This window comes from Sceloporus occidentalis, unplaced genomic scaffold (genome assembly GCF_023333645.1).
Source record: "Sceloporus occidentalis isolate IW3139 unplaced genomic scaffold, rSceOcc1.0.p SCAF_24, whole genome shotgun sequence".
NCBI classification, from domain to species: Eukaryota; Metazoa; Chordata; class Lepidosauria; order Squamata; family Phrynosomatidae; genus Sceloporus; species Sceloporus occidentalis.
In genome coordinates this window covers 5,767,227-5,782,662 of record NW_028317004.1, presented here as the reverse complement: position 1 = coordinate 5,782,662, position 15,436 = coordinate 5,767,227, and the positions used below count along the sequence as shown (strand labels likewise).

Sequence of the window (15,436 nt, the reverse complement as noted above, 5' to 3'; positions counted from 1 at the left end):
CATTAATGCAGTCACACAAATCATTCACACAATTCATCCACACATGAATTCATTAATTGTCATACGCATTCACACAATTCATCCACACATTTATTCATTGATTCTCATACGCATTCACACTACCCCCTCTCATCATCTTATCTGCCCCTTCTCACTATGTTCCCCCTTTTCACTATGTAACCCCCTTCCCCACTTCTCAATATGTACCGCCTCTATCTATCCCCTCTCCCCCTTTCTCACTACCTAACCCCCCTCTGCCCCTTCTCACTGCAGCCCCTTCCCTCACCCTACTTACCTTGTTGCCAGAGCAAGCAGCAACTGCGACCGCGCCTGTGGCAGGGCAGGATTGACTTAGGGGCTGATGGAGCTGCAGCTCCAGGCTCCTACCTTAAAATAGGCCCAGTCAGGACTGGACTGACTGGGCCTATATGGCCGCATTAACGCAGAGCCCCTTAAGCCCGCCGCAACTGCAACCGGGTCCGCCACTCTAAGGCAGAGCCGGCCTTAGGTGTTCTGGCGCCCTGTGCGGACTACTCCTCTGGTGCCCCCCCATCCCAAAAAAAGAAAGGAATAAAAACTTGTAACAAAACTCCCCTTTTTCACTATCTATCCCCCTGTATCACTATCTACCACCTCTGCCTCTTCTCACTGTTATCATTATATACTGAGGCAGACATTGACGGTGGTGCAGCATAATACTTATCACTATATACTGAGGCAGACAATGACGGTGGTACAGCATAACACCTATCACTATATACTGAGGCACACATTGACAGTGGTACAGCGTAATCCCTATCACTATACATTGAGCCAGACATTAACAATAGTGCAGCATAACCCCAATCACTATATACTACGCCAAACATTGATGTGGTGTAGGCCTACCACTTCATGGTCTGGCTTAGTAGTAGGGATGCACTGAAACGAATTCTGGACTGAAACCGAAAATGCAGCATTTACCTGTCCGAAACCGAATATGACCTCCCCACACCATAAAAAAAACACTTTTATTTAAAGTAAGTAACACACCAAAATAGGACAAAACAATTAAAAAAAACAATATTATATGTATATATATATATATATATATATATATATATATATATATATATGATTGTTAACAGCAATCACATTCCTATCATGCCCAGGCATACCCAGATTCCAGGATGTACTCGCAGACTTGGCATGATAGGAGTATGATTGCCCTATCTACCCCTTCTCACTCCCTTCTGCCCCATCTACCCCTTCTCACTCCCTTCTCCCCTATCTACCCCTTCTCCCTATCTACCCCCTTTCCCCCATCTCACGCCCTTCTCCCTATCTACCCCCTCCTAACTATCTACCCTCTCCCTCTTTGAAGTTCACTTACCTTTCAGGAGTCCTGCGGTTAGGGTGCAAGGCCTCTGCCTCCCAGCTCTGCCACTGTATGGAACAGTATAGAGTGATGGGAGTTATGATGTACTTTTAGAGCATAATTAGATCATGAAAAAGACATTGGAAATGGTACAGCATAACACCCATCACTCTCACACACTTACCAATCGACACCTATATACCAATCCACACGTATATACCAATCCACACGTATATACCAATCCACACGTATACACCAATCCACACGTATACACCAATCCACACGTATACACCAATCCACACGTATACACCAATCCACACGTATACACCAATCCACACGTATACATCAATCCACACATATATACCAATCCACACATATATACTAATCCACTCTCACTGAATATTTTCCTACCTTTCCTCTTTTCTCCTTACAGCTCCTTTTCCTCCTCTTTGTTCTTCTTCTTCAGTTCTTCTGTCTTCTTCCGGGTCAGAGGGCACGGACAGCGGTGGGCGCGGCTTCAGTGTTGTGCGCCGGGATCTAACAACAAACCCCGGCGCACAGCAGCTGTTGCCGCGCGGATCACAAGGGAGCGGTATCGGAGGTCTTTAGCAGACCTCCGGCTCCCTTGAGTGATTTTAAGCCGGGTTGAACCTTGCGTCTCTGGAGGGGTGCCGGGTGCCGCAAGTTGGCACCCGGTGCGGACCGCCCCCTAGAGTGTGACGCCCTGTGCGGTCGCACACCCCTAAGGCCGGTCCTGCTCTAAGGGGCCGGGAAGCCCCCACCAGGGCCGGCCTTAGGGGTCTGCGGCCGCACAGGGTTTAAATTAAAACATCGGGGGTTTTTTTCAACTTTATTTAACATCCTCCATGTTAAATAAAGTTAAAAAATTTTTATTTAACATGGAGGATGTTAAATAAAGTTAAAAAAAACCCCGATGTTTTAATTTAAACCCTGTGCGGCCGCAGACCCGCCATTGCGGCCGTAGGTAGGGTAGGGGCCTGGAGCTGCAGCTCCATCAGCCCCTAAATCAATGCGGCCCTGCCGTGGCCCGGCCCACCGGGCAAACGCCCGATGGCCAGTCCGGGCCTGCTGTCACTGATTGGCTGCTTGAATAGTTGGACCATGGAGGAGGAGGGCAGCTACTTCAGCAGGGCTGCATCTTCTATGTCCACTAATTCATTTTATTCACTTTGGAGGAATACATTTTAAAGTTCTCATGGTCTGGAATTGTCAGAACATTAAACTGTGCCTTTAAGTAGTAAGAGAAGTGGCCTAAATGAGACAAAAATGTGAATGCAGAAGGGCAATGCATTCATACAGCTGCAAGAGTCACATGCATAGAAGTAAAAGCCATAATAAAAAGCATCGATTCTTGGTAAAGCAATAGCTAGGTGATATTTTGAGTACGGTCAACAAGGTGAAACCTAGCTTCATCCATCCTGTCTGCATGATCGTGCCAGGCTAATATGAAGTAGGATTAATAGGATTTCAGCCCTATTCTAATAGAACTCTGTCTTTGGGTGACAAAGGATGAAAGTCTCCCAAGAATGTCCTCTTTTTTAAACCTTCCCAGCCTTCTGCCATAGAGCAAAGGACATTTTGTAACCACTTTTGCCTAAGAACTTCTAAAGAGTTGGTAGTCTGATTCTAAATGGCTGCCGGTTTAATTATCCATTGCATGCATTAAATATTAAATCAAATTATATGGCTCTGTGTAGTGTGATAGCTCTGTATAAATAATTGTCATTCAAATGATTCTGATTACATAAAAGTTATTAAAACAAGTGTTTCTCTTTGGCCGTATGATTTAAACTCTAGTATATGTTTTGTGTTTTTTGTTTTTTCGGTCTTTAATTCTTTATCAATCTAAAATATCTTTTACACTCTAACTCCTGTAATGTTTTTCTGTTTTTAAATTCCTGAATTCTGCACCTAACTCTCTTCCAAACCAGGCCTCTTTCACAATACTAAGAAAATGCAATTCTAGGTCCTGGTTCTAACATTCTGGCAGCAAGTTCCCATGCCTTGCTTTGCCGTTTTGCCTTAGTTATTATTTGTTCTGTACACAATGGCATCCTGGTGACTGTATATTTTTTCTGCTCAAACAATACTAATTTAATCTTAGGTAAAGAAGCTCGTTTTAAATGGATGAATGGATAAGAGGTTAAAGGGACACATGTATTTATATGAAGGCTGCTACATTTGTCTACTAGAATTAAAGATGCAGTGATTACTGTACTTTAATATGGATCATTACAATGTTTAAGACATAAATACTTGCATTACAGAGAAGCTGCAGCTCTGTTTGGCATTTCTTGTATGTGTTGGGGTGGTCCTCCATACAGCAAGTAGCTGGAAGTGGCAAAAAGGAATCCCTCCCCATGTATTTGCAACCGGAACCACACAGCTCTTATATACATTTAAGTGCAGGGCTTTTTTTTTTTTTTTTTTTTTTTAAATTAGTAAACATATTTTGAAAATATGTTTGGCAAATGATTAGGTGGCAAATACCGATGCTTAATAAACCTGTAAACATTACTGGCATGCTTTAAATGTGTTCTTAAAGCTATAGGTCATTAGGATGTCATTAATGACACCGCAGAGTAGTCATTATGAAACACGTCAGGCATGTTATGCACTACAGTATCACATGAACTTGTTTTTTGATTCTGAACATACCAGTTTTTGGCAAGTTGACCTTCTTTTTCAGGGAGCCATCTGACATTTGTTCATGATTTGATGAGTTGTGACCTTCTGGTGCTTTATCTGTAGTTAAGGATCTGCAGTGGCGTGATTATTTATTTGGCCCTATTCTTAATTGGCCATGCAAAACACTACAGGATATCCCACAGCATCGCTTCCTTAAAATTCCTAATTAAAACATAACGAGTGACAGAGCTCAGCCACTATAATGTGGTTATCCCATTGCCATTGATAACCCACTAATCAAATATAATATATAATATTATATTTGATTATATTATAATATAATGCCTCATTTAACTGACATGACTTTGAACAATACTTCATAGAAATATTGGTGTAGCGATTAACCTTTGTCATTATCTACAATATATTTGATAATGACAAAGGTTATCGCTACACCAATATTTCTATGAAGTATTGTTCAAAGTCATGTCAGTTAAATGAGGCATTATATTTGTCAGACATGTTGCTGTGTCTGTTATGTCTTTGTATGTGAGACTTTCTGAATGGGACATATGAAGGGACCTCTTTAAAATATTCAGCCATACAGTAGCTTATTAAAAAGATGAGCTTCCATCTGTTGAAATGCTGCCCCGAAGAAACTTAAAATTACATATACCTTCTCGTCGCAGTGAGCAAATCAACAGCCACCAAAGAGGGGCAGTAAATTAACAATAGGGACAAAATAACTTAATAGGACTTATGATTGTAAAAAAGAAAAAGAAGCAATACCTTATGACACCATAAATCCATGAGTCATGAGAATCCATGAGTCATGCCTGGGTTCCCTTTAGTTCATCATCATTATTTATTTATGCAACACGTGAGGCAAACACATTGGGTTGAGCTGGAGAAGTTCCAGAAGTCGGGTAGCCAAGGCTTCTGAAATCTCACTAATGGCTACATTAGCTTTTTTTCCCTCGCTGGTTTCAGCTAGTTCTCACTAGTTAGGCTATTGCTAAAAAAAAAAAAAAAAAAGCGCTGACCTTCCAATCAATCCACATATACATGTGCATTGAATAACAATAAACCTGAGGTTTTGGCAAGTAACTTTAAAAATGAAGCATAAAATATTTTTTTCCGTTAACTAAGTTTATTCAATTGGTAGTTTGCGATATCACCTAAAATTAAAAAAAAATTCTGATATTGTATATTTTTCTCTGAAAATCATATGTTTCCATTAAGTTGTTATATATATTGTATGCCCAGATACACGGCTCTTTTTGAGTTACCAAACTGATCTTTTTTTTTTTTTAATGTGAAAGTTTGTGTATCGGATTCATTTTGCTATTCTCTGCAATAACAGTGTGTCCAAGGCTGAACCTAAAATAACATGAATTGCTTTACTGTCAAAAACAAATACTATTTCTAGAGCATTCTGTTGAAATGTACGACATGGGTAACCTTTAACCTTGTGTGTGATACCTGACATTTCCTCTTTCCCAGACAATAATTTGAGATTAGGCTGTTTCTGTGTATTTTGCTTTCCATTTAGGGACCTTTAGCTGTTTTGGCAGATTCACTACATATGTGGCTTTCATTGCTGTTAAGGTTAGGGTTCACCAAAGACGAATTTTGCATGGCTTGTTATCATCTGAAGCAGAACTTTTAAGACACTTTCGATAAGGGTTGGAATATTTTAGTTAACTAAAGCACAGGAATGTATAATAAAAACAGGTATTTCAGCTAACACAGCTTGCTGAACCTTACCGAACCTGTTATTGATCATTTATTGCACGTATGATAAACATATGACTGTGTACCTCAACCACCCCTCCCTTTGACCTTCCTGCTTTCCTTCTGTCCTGTTTATGGCCTGACTTTACATTTATATGTCACATGACCAAAAAAAGGAACCTGAAAACCTACTGAATTTTATGAGTAATAATAAAACAACTCGAGCAGATAATTTTTCAAAATACTAAAGTTGATTTAATTTTACAGTTTCCATAGTACGGTAATAGTGGTTTTCCCCTGTGACAAGCGGTTAAGGAAAATGACCTGATCTTCGCCTTTGGTGGGATGGAATTAACACAGTTTCCACATACTACCCATTTTTGTTTTTGTAAGCCAAAAGGGGATGCGAATTGTCACTCCAATACACTCTGGGTTGGCTGTGATGGGAGTAGTTGGCTAGATGTAAATTGTCATAATTACAAATGAGACAAGAATAATAATCCCCACAATGGCAGCTCTGTGTTTGTTTTTTTGTGTGTGTTCTTTGTTTAAATTAAAGAAGCATTCTCAAAGGAGTCCGTTTTATGAGACTTGCACTACTGTAAGTAGCATTACCGGTTTGGCAACTATCATATCTAATAACCCATAAAGATAAAGCACATTTATGAAATATAGCCTGGAAAAAAAGCTATTATTTTGGTTGTTCAACTTAGGGACAAATGTGAGCAATGAGTCTTGAAGAAAAACGTATTTTTTCACCAGCAAATGTTTTGACAGTTTTAAATAAACGTTAAAATAACTTTTTAGAGATACAATCCTCCTAACTTTGCTAGGGCTGGAAAAGATGTACCCCTCATTCTTCCACATGTGATTTTCTACCCGGTTAGGAAGAAGGAAACATTTTTTTGTCTGCCCAGCGGCAACAAAGGTGAAGATCTAATTGGCGATGAGCACTGGAGATGTGGCTGAGCTGTGGGAATCGTTTGCTCCCCACAACCTTATAGTACAGTCTGGTTTGGGAGGACCCAGAAGATGTGGGTTACACTACCAAGATGGAGACCAAAAAGATGAGACTGCATGAGCTGGGGGTCATGCTATGGCATTCCCATAGGAAGGCACGTGTCGTTCATAGGTGCCAGAATTAAAAGTACAAATAGACTACAGACTTGTTTTTCCCCCTGTTTCTTTACCAGCTCTCACGCAGTGCAGACAGGTCTCCACTAGGTAAGGGGAGGGAGAGCAGTGTTATGTGTGTGTATGTAGCGTGTTACAGTCAGTGTGGTTACTGTAGTATTTGTCAGCGTATGTGTATTCTGTCAGTGTGTACTGTAGTGTTAGTGTGAGTTTGTATAGTGCTAGAGCCAGAGTCAGTGTGTATACTGTTAGCCAGTGTGTGTAGCTGTATGTATAGTGCCAGAATCTATAGTGCCATTCAGTGTGTTTGTATTGTTGGATAGTGTGTGCGTGTGTATGAGTATGATGTTAGCATATAAGAGCACATGATGTTGTGTTTGTGTGTTACTATAGTTTGGCAGATAGCGGTCACAGCCCATCCTGGGGTAAGTGTTTGGTGTCGCTGAATGCCTCCTGATCGAGGCATTCCAGCGACACCATTTAAGTTGATCACCTCCTAAACGCTTTTAAAACGGGCGTCTGCCGCCATACAATGCATGGCGGATGTTGACGCCCCGGGGAGGGGCCAGACGTGGCCCCTAGTGCCAATCGTGGCCCCTAGTGCCAATCGTGGCGTTGATGAATGCCTCGAGGTCGAGGCATTACAGCAACACCGTTTGGGTGCAGAAAGCGAACGTAGATCGCTTTTTGCACCCGTTTAAAGTCATGACGGTCCTGGCACGTCAATTGTCGTTAACCGTTCGTTTTCAGGTGACATGCCCGGACCGTAAATTGTCATTAAGGGGTTAAATAAGCAGACTTGAAAATAAAAATGTGTTAATGTATGTGTACCATGTATGTATGTGCATGTACAAAGTATGAAATTCTGACCACAAGGGCTTTTGAGTGGGAAAAAAAGTATTTGGAGCCAAGATTTTGGTTCCCTTAAAACGCTGCTGATTCATTATACAGGTTTTTTGGTTTTTTTTAATCTTTTGCAGTTAAATGTAGACATACTTTTATTACATATTTTCTACCGGGTTCCATTAGCATTTGTGGCTTTATAATCTTGGCTCACACCAGTACCGATGAACAAAGGCTGCAAAAGAGGTTTGTTGGGTTTGCTCAACAAGCATATGGGTTCCCTTGTGAGCACTGTAGATCTTTGGTTTGGATCTTAGGCGTAGGAAGGTAAAGGCAGCCTGCCAAGTTTAGTGAAAGGATGCATCTCAGTAATTTAATTTAGCAGTAATATGATAGGTATTAGAAGATCACACTGCAAAATCAGTGTTATTACAGGGCTGTTTGTTCCAACAGATGCTTATCATTTGATTTCATTGTGAGACTTGATCCTTTTCTGTTAAACAAATTGGTTTTGTAGGATAGATATTCATACTTGTACTGTAAAATTCATATTGAGATTAGCTTTCTTAATCAGTGAATGCATTTTATTGTGAGCCTTGAATTCTCTTTCGTGGGTTTATTCAGTTCATATGTTATTTTTCCCCTGTGCTTCCTTTCCAAGTATTAAAGTATTGTATATGTGTGGTATTATTGGTGGTTTCTCAGGCATTCATCTCTGCAAACTCCTTGTGATAGGTTCATAATTTTTTCTTGCTTTATTCTTCAAAAGTTAACAGTCCTACACTAACAAAATAAACCCAAACACATATTCCCCATACCCCTAGTGAAACATGAATGAGAGCTTACCCAAAGTCCTGAAAAACTGTGTTTTTGATGCACCAGAAACATACCATCGTAAGCTGTCACATTGAGGAACACAGCTTGGAGCATCAGCTGCCCACGCTAAGTTCACCAGTAGATGTTCAGCTCACGAGTTGCTTGTTGAAACAGAGCAGGGCTTCTGTATTTAAACTGGGTTCATTGAGGGACGTAGTGTAACTTGTATAAAAAAATCCATAGTAGTGTATGTATTAGTGTATGTATTAGCTATCATTTATAAGAAGCCCTACATTGAAGAGTTACTTCTTGTCATTAATGCGTACTATAACAGAGGTCCCTTTAAATCCTCAAGGTGTCCCCCTTGCAAATACTTTAGCTGAGGTCCCTTTAAATCATCAAGGATCCCTCCCTTGCAAATGCATGGGGAGATTCCTATATTGCCTTTGCGTCAAGCAGCCAATGGCTACTTAGGACAAGGAGAGCTGCAGCTAAGTGTTTTATTATTATTTAAATTGTACTTTTAAAGAATGTATATTAAAGTACTCTTTTTTTTTTTTTTACATTCTCTATTGTCAGAGGGTTTATTCAATTGTTTCATCAATTGAAACAGATCTTCTTTGGAAGATTTGATGGTCACCAAGGAATTTTAGAAATGTAGTGATATTCAGACTGATCCTTTCAAGGCACAATAACGGGACATGATTTCCACATTTTACCACAGTCTTTTCCTTTAGGGTAATTCATAAAACCTAGATTACTGATGTGTCTTAATGAATAGGGTGGGAATCACTGTCCTAGACAGCCAGGACTTTTTTTATGATAGCATGCAGCTTTCTGGTTGGCAACCTTTTGATCAGAGTCCAAGTGTACACACAAGTTACAGGTCGTAAAATCCTGAAAGCTATAGCTTTGGGGTTTGTAAATAATTAACAAAGTCATACTGACACCATACCAAAGGAGTAATCTCATAAAACCTATGAAGCCAAACAAAAAAAAAAGTAATAAAAAAAAAAAAAAAAACGCAAAAAACTTTGAGTAAAAGCCTCCCTTAGGTCTTGTATGAACTAGTTGACTTGTCCTTAAAGCAGTCCCTGTATTCTGTAACTTTGTTCTCTTTTAAGTCTGTAGCTGTGAATAAAAACTAGAAGCATTTTTTCATAATATATTACTTTACAGTTTAGTTCATATGACTGATTGTTGTGTGCTACTTTTTATGGAGAGTACCTCACAGATGGCTTAAAAATCAAATATTGTAGCATCAGAGACATTTCAGTGGATACGTGGTAGGGGGTAAATAATGTTTATCCTTATGGGCCTCACAAATGCATTGTAATCAAAGAAAACCCCTTAAATATTTAACACTTGGGTCATACGCAAAAGTTTTTACTTCTGTAACCTGGCCACAACCCATTTGTGAAGTCATGTTCACTCCATTTTGGAACCTAAGAAAGTTTTAAGTTTGTGAGCAGGGCCCACTTTACCTAATGTATTGGTTTGTCTCAGTCTGTCAGTTCTAGTTATGATACATACATTTAAAGGGTATGGCAAAAGAAGTGCTGTGTAATTTGTTGGAGCTGGATAACGTATAACTAATTTTATAGAATTATCTTTAACAATAAAGTGTTTGCTTTCACCTGAAGCAAAAACTCTTAGAAAAGAAACTGCTTCCATTGAATATTTTCAGAGTATTATTATTATATACAGTATTTTTTTATTTATTTGTCTCTGATTAGGGATGGTGGGGGTTGTGTCATGTAGTGGGTTGCTTTTTAAGAGCTTTGTGGTTTATGGCCATAAACTTCCATTGATCCAGACCTCTGTGCTAAGGTCAGTGGCTGGCAGGACATAAAGCAGACATATAGACTATCTGTTTGATATTTTACATTGAAGAATGATAAAAGAGCCAGGCAAAAAATAAATAAAATGATCTTTGCAATGTGTTATGTTGGGATGGGATTACGTTATTATTTTTTTGCATCATACTATAAATATACTAAAATTCAGAAATTGGGCAGGATACATGGGCCAAATGGTTCTTATCTGCCAACACAGTCTGTTTCTATAAATGGGATGTCATTAAACCGGACTGCAGGAACTTAAACATGTATGGTATGGATTTAAACAAGTATTACAGTAGCTAATGTATTGGCTTAAATATTTGGCTATAAGTAAGAGTGATGTGTGATTCTTCAGTCTTTAAGGTCAGAAAAAAACATAATTTCTTTGTTTATTTTAAATTACTTATTTGTTTGTTTTTTTTTACAGTGGGCAGTTTGCAGTGGTAAAAAAATGTCAGGAGAAAAGCGCAGGTGTTCAGTACGCTGCAAAGTTCATCAAAAAGCGGAGAACCAAATCAAGCCGGCGTGGAGTGACCCGGGAGGACATAGAGAGGGAGGTCAGCATACTGAAAGAGATCCAACATCCCAACGTGATCACTCTGCACGAGGTGTACGAGAACAAAACAGATGTCATTCTCATTCTGGAGCTGTAAGTGTCACTAAGCTTCTGTGGCTACTTGTTTGTATCCTAAGCACCGAAAAGATGATGTAATGGGCTTCCTGTACGGCATGAATTGCAAAACGATGAAGGAAGCTAACAGCTTCAAGGGTTCTTCATTATTCCAGCTTGAGAGTTTTGTTTAACAGGCAAGGAAATTAGCAGGTTTGCTTTAACAGCGGGATATTGAATCTGAAACAGAAGAGTTCGACGAACAGCGTCTCAACCCTTCCAGCGCCAGTGTGTTCTTGCAGTGCTCCATGGCTTTGGTTCATGGAGGGGTATGGTGGTTGGGCTTAATCCTCCTGTAAAACAATAGTCTCCCTTCTATTTTAGTTTGTCCAAAGTAAATGTTTGCATTACTTTGCTTGAACAAGATTACATATTTGGCACTGTCCAAGCTATACATGTATCTGTCCTGGAGATATTTGCCTGAAACTGAAAAGTTTTGGTTTTTTTTTATTTGGTTGTTAATTAAACCACCAGGGAGGTATCGAGCATTGTCTAAGGATCATTTGAATTTAAAGTACAATGGGAAAAAACCTAAGGGTAAAATGTGTTCAATTGGAGGCCTAATGGACCCATATTTGCCTTTAACTATTTATTGACTTTTAATAGTCCACACTGTCCACATCCACACCAGACAGGAAAACATGAAAAGTTGTGCGCTGGGATGAGTGAACCTCTCTCTCTACCCTTCACTTTTCTGTGCCCATGAAATGTGGTTATGGCCTAGTGGTCTTGTTTTGAAGAATACTGTACTGTTATATGGATTTTGTCCATGCATTTAAAATTCTCCAAGCCTTATACGACTTCTCAATAAAGAAAAGCAAGTGTGTGAGGACCCAAATAAATGAATAAATAAACCTATACAGGAATACCCTTGCAACGGGGCTATCGCCTGTGTTGGAAGATTGTTCCATTTATCTACCAGTCTTCCATACATTACATCTAAGAATCTGATTTATAGGATAACCTTGTTCTAACATTTCTCCTTCTCTCTTGTACTTTGTTAAAAACTCTTAAGTATTTAAATGTTTCTATCGCACCCCCCCCTCTCTTCTGTCCTCTAAGTTGTACATATTGCTATCCCTTTTTAATTCTGAAAACCATTTACCATTTTAGTAGCCCACCTCTGAACTATCTCCCCAATGTTAATATCCTTCTGGAGATGGAGATGAACCCAGTGTCAAATGTTTTAATGAAACCTAGATAGACTATATGAACTGCTCCTTCCTGTACAGCAAACAGGAAGCCAGGCGGGAGCAGTCAAGTAAAGATTCACACTTCTCAACACACATCGCATATAACAAGGTACAGCTCCCAGATGGGAGACATGGAGATAAACGCCTAAAGTGTTTTGCACTATACAGCATGTGATTCTTATTCATAGGCATGGAGCAAGTAGCTTCTTTCAAAATGTGATAAAAACAATTTTGATCTCTTTTCCAGTCAGTGTTACTAAGTCCATGGCATATCATAGAATGCTTGCTCTGTTGTGTAAGATGTGGGAGGTTTAATCCTTTTTTCCTCCTTTTGGTTTTTGGTCCTATCTATCTCCTTGACATTACCCTAGGCGCTGGGATGTCTCACACAGCAAAAGTGTCCATTTGTTTGTTGTACAAGTCAGTAACCTATCCGTATCAGTGTTCTATGACACTTTATACCATTTACTCCACATAGTATACATAACACCTTAATTTACTCAATGTTTATGTATCCATGAAGCATCTAAATATCCAATCTTTGGTATCTGTAATGTAGACCTCATGCACTATATGCACTATATGCTCCTGCCCATGTGCTGTAGACTTCAGGGTCAGGAACGATTTACAGGCTATGTAGCACAAACACCACTAGCAGGTTGTCTGATAAAAGGGATCAAACAAAATCCCTGATTATAACTTATTGGAGGTATAAAGTGACTTAAGGCTATTGCAGGGGAGGACCCTGACACTTCAAGACAAGGAACATCCAGGCTTAAAAAGACAGTTTAAGGAAGAATGCATATTAAAGTACTCTGTGGGTATCATTGTTTGTGGGAACCCTTTTGTTAAACATGTAACCAAAGAACAAGAACAAAATCTCATTGGTCTTTAAACACATTTTGGTTGAATTTGTACTCCTTGCTCAATTCATAGAGTCTTCAGTTTTTTTCAACTTGGGTTCTATTTTCCGATAGAGACTAAGCTACAGCTGTATAGCACTATACAAGGTATGGAAGGATATCAAACTATGTGAATCATGTTTATTGGTGGCTGTAGGAACCAGTTTTATGAGGGGCTAAATACCCCCCTTCGTATCACAATTCAGTGGGATTTACTAACAAGCGCCCCCATCGTGGTGCATGTAGTCAAAGTATTTAATTACTTAATAATGTATTTCTGTCTGTCTCATCTTCTTTGTTTCACCATTCGTTTCTGTTAAGTCACTGTGGCACTTGAACTCTGTCCTTCGTTTTGTTAAGTTAAATCATGTTGTTTCCCCTGTCATCCTCAGAGTTGCAGGTGGGGAGCTGTTTGACTTTCTTGCTGAGAAGGAGTCGTTGACTGAAGAGGAAGCTACAGAGTTCCTCAAGCAGATACTTAATGGAGTAAATTATCTTCATTCTCTGCAGATTGCTCACTTTGATCTTAAGGTACTGCAAGGAGCTTGGTTGCTCCAAAATATTTGTGTATTTTGGGGTCTGCTGTAAAGATATTCATTACAGTAGTTTTTCTATTGCATTTCCTGAGTGCAGTGTCCTTTTTTCCCATAGACTTGGTACTGTAAGCACTCTGTTTAGGGCAAAATAATTGTATACCGCACATAAAAAAATTAATTGGAAGATTCTATCCCTGTAGGGCTGTATCTTCTAAATAGTTTTTTGACATAGGTATTTCTATATTTTAATGGGTCATTAGAGTCCACTCAGAAAGCAGATTTTCCTAATCTCTCCCAAAAGCATGGATGGTAAGATAAAAATTGTAAACCTAGCATTTGCAATGCTTATTGCATATTTTTCTCTGTAGAGGGAGTAAATATATAATTGGACTAGACAACCATCACGTTTAGTGTTAACAAAATTAGGCATTTTGAGAACCAACATAAAATTGGGACTCACAAGCTGAAACGTTTTAAGATTTTGTAGAAATACGTGAATTTTGAAAATTACGTACAAATAGGTGTTATCACAAAAGGTGCAATACAACTCTAAAAAGAGATGGACAAAGATAATAATGGGTGGAAAAAATGGGCACCGGTTATATTAACAGATACTTATTCCTAAAGTGCAAACAAAACACCTATGCTTATACCTTGAGAATTGAGGGTGGACAATTTCATTTCATTATCCCAAAGACTTCACAATTTCAGCAGAGTAGAAGCTTTTGGCTTGCTTTTATCAATCTATTGTTTTGTCTGTTTACAGCCTGAAAATATAATGCTTCTAGACAGAAATGCACCAAAACCCCGCATAAAAATTATAGACTTTGGACTTGCTCACAAAATTGATTCCAGAAATGAATTCAAAAATATCTTTGGAACACCAGAGTTTGTTGGTTAGTATTGCTGCTCATATTTTTCTCTCTATAAAACTAGTATTTTATTGTCTTTTTTATGTGAACATGTGAAAGTGGCCTCACTGGTGCAGTGGGGAGCAAACATGTAAATTGTTTGTTGTTGTATTTAAATTTGCATTTTTTCTCCTTTATTTTAGCTCCTGAAATTGTCAACTATGAACCTCTTGGTCTTGAGTCTGATATGTGGTGAGTTTGGATGTTCTCATCTGACTCTTACTGCCGTGGGAATTTTGTGTTTTAAGTATTATTAAATTATTTTGTTTCTGTTTTGTTATAGGAGCATTGGTGTAATAACCTATATCTTGTAAGTATCCATTCCTGTAAACAGAAATACCTAATGAAAACATGCAAGTGCTCCGATACAGGCCTTTGTATGCGTGTAGAAAGTGTAACCCCACAGGCTCTCCTGAGACAGCATTAAGTGGGATATAACTTCTGAAATGAATGGTATTTGGCACAAAACAGGTTATGTTAAGGCTACTTGATAAATAAAGTGAGGTATTTGAAAGAACTTCTCACAAGGGGTCAGTGCTGGATAATCCATTAGGCAGACTAGGCACATGCGCATTGGCTCCTGTGCTTTAGTGGGTACTAAGTATTCCAGTGGTAGCTACACTGTCCACTGTACAGCGGGCCCTCAGCAGGGGTCACATAATATATGGATTTATATTATACACACTGTGAAGTACCCCCCCAAAAACCCTGGAGGATCTTATACCAGTGCTTTTGGGGGTACTTTAAAATGAAAGATTGAGAAACCTGGTGGTGAAGTTATCTGAGAGTTTACAATCTACGATTTTAAACCTAGAATTTTACAGTAGATAAGAACATTTCGGCCCATTTA

General features: G+C 39.1%; 2 protein-coding genes across 4 annotated transcripts in view; both read left to right on the top strand.

Annotated features, from left to right (window-relative positions):
* LOC149300555 (death-associated protein kinase 3-like) overlaps nt 1-14,052 on the top strand; it is a 35,775-nt gene extending 21,723 nt beyond the window's left edge. Inside the window, exons 2-4 of the mRNA XM_089485038.1 lie at nt 10,802-11,023; nt 13,532-13,670; nt 14,044-14,052. Of these exons, the coding sequence (XP_089341164.1) occupies nt 10,802-11,023; nt 13,532-13,670; nt 14,044-14,052 (370 nt within the window). The remainder of the gene's footprint in view (nt 1-10,801; nt 11,024-13,531; nt 13,671-14,043) is intronic.
* Nucleotides 10,806-15,436, top strand: part of LOC149300554 (death-associated protein kinase 1-like) — a 35,423-nt gene continuing 30,792 nt past the window's right edge. For all 3 annotated transcript variants that reach the window (XM_089485204.1, XM_089485203.1, XM_089485202.1), the window contains exons 1-5: nt 10,806-11,023; nt 13,532-13,670; nt 14,442-14,571; nt 14,730-14,778; nt 14,870-14,896. In XM_089485204.1, the coding sequence (XP_089341330.1) occupies nt 14,454-14,571; nt 14,730-14,778; nt 14,870-14,896 (194 nt within the window). In that variant the 5' untranslated portion in view covers nt 10,806-11,023; nt 13,532-13,670; nt 14,442-14,453. The remainder of the gene's footprint in view (nt 11,024-13,531; nt 13,671-14,441; nt 14,572-14,729; nt 14,779-14,869; nt 14,897-15,436) is intronic.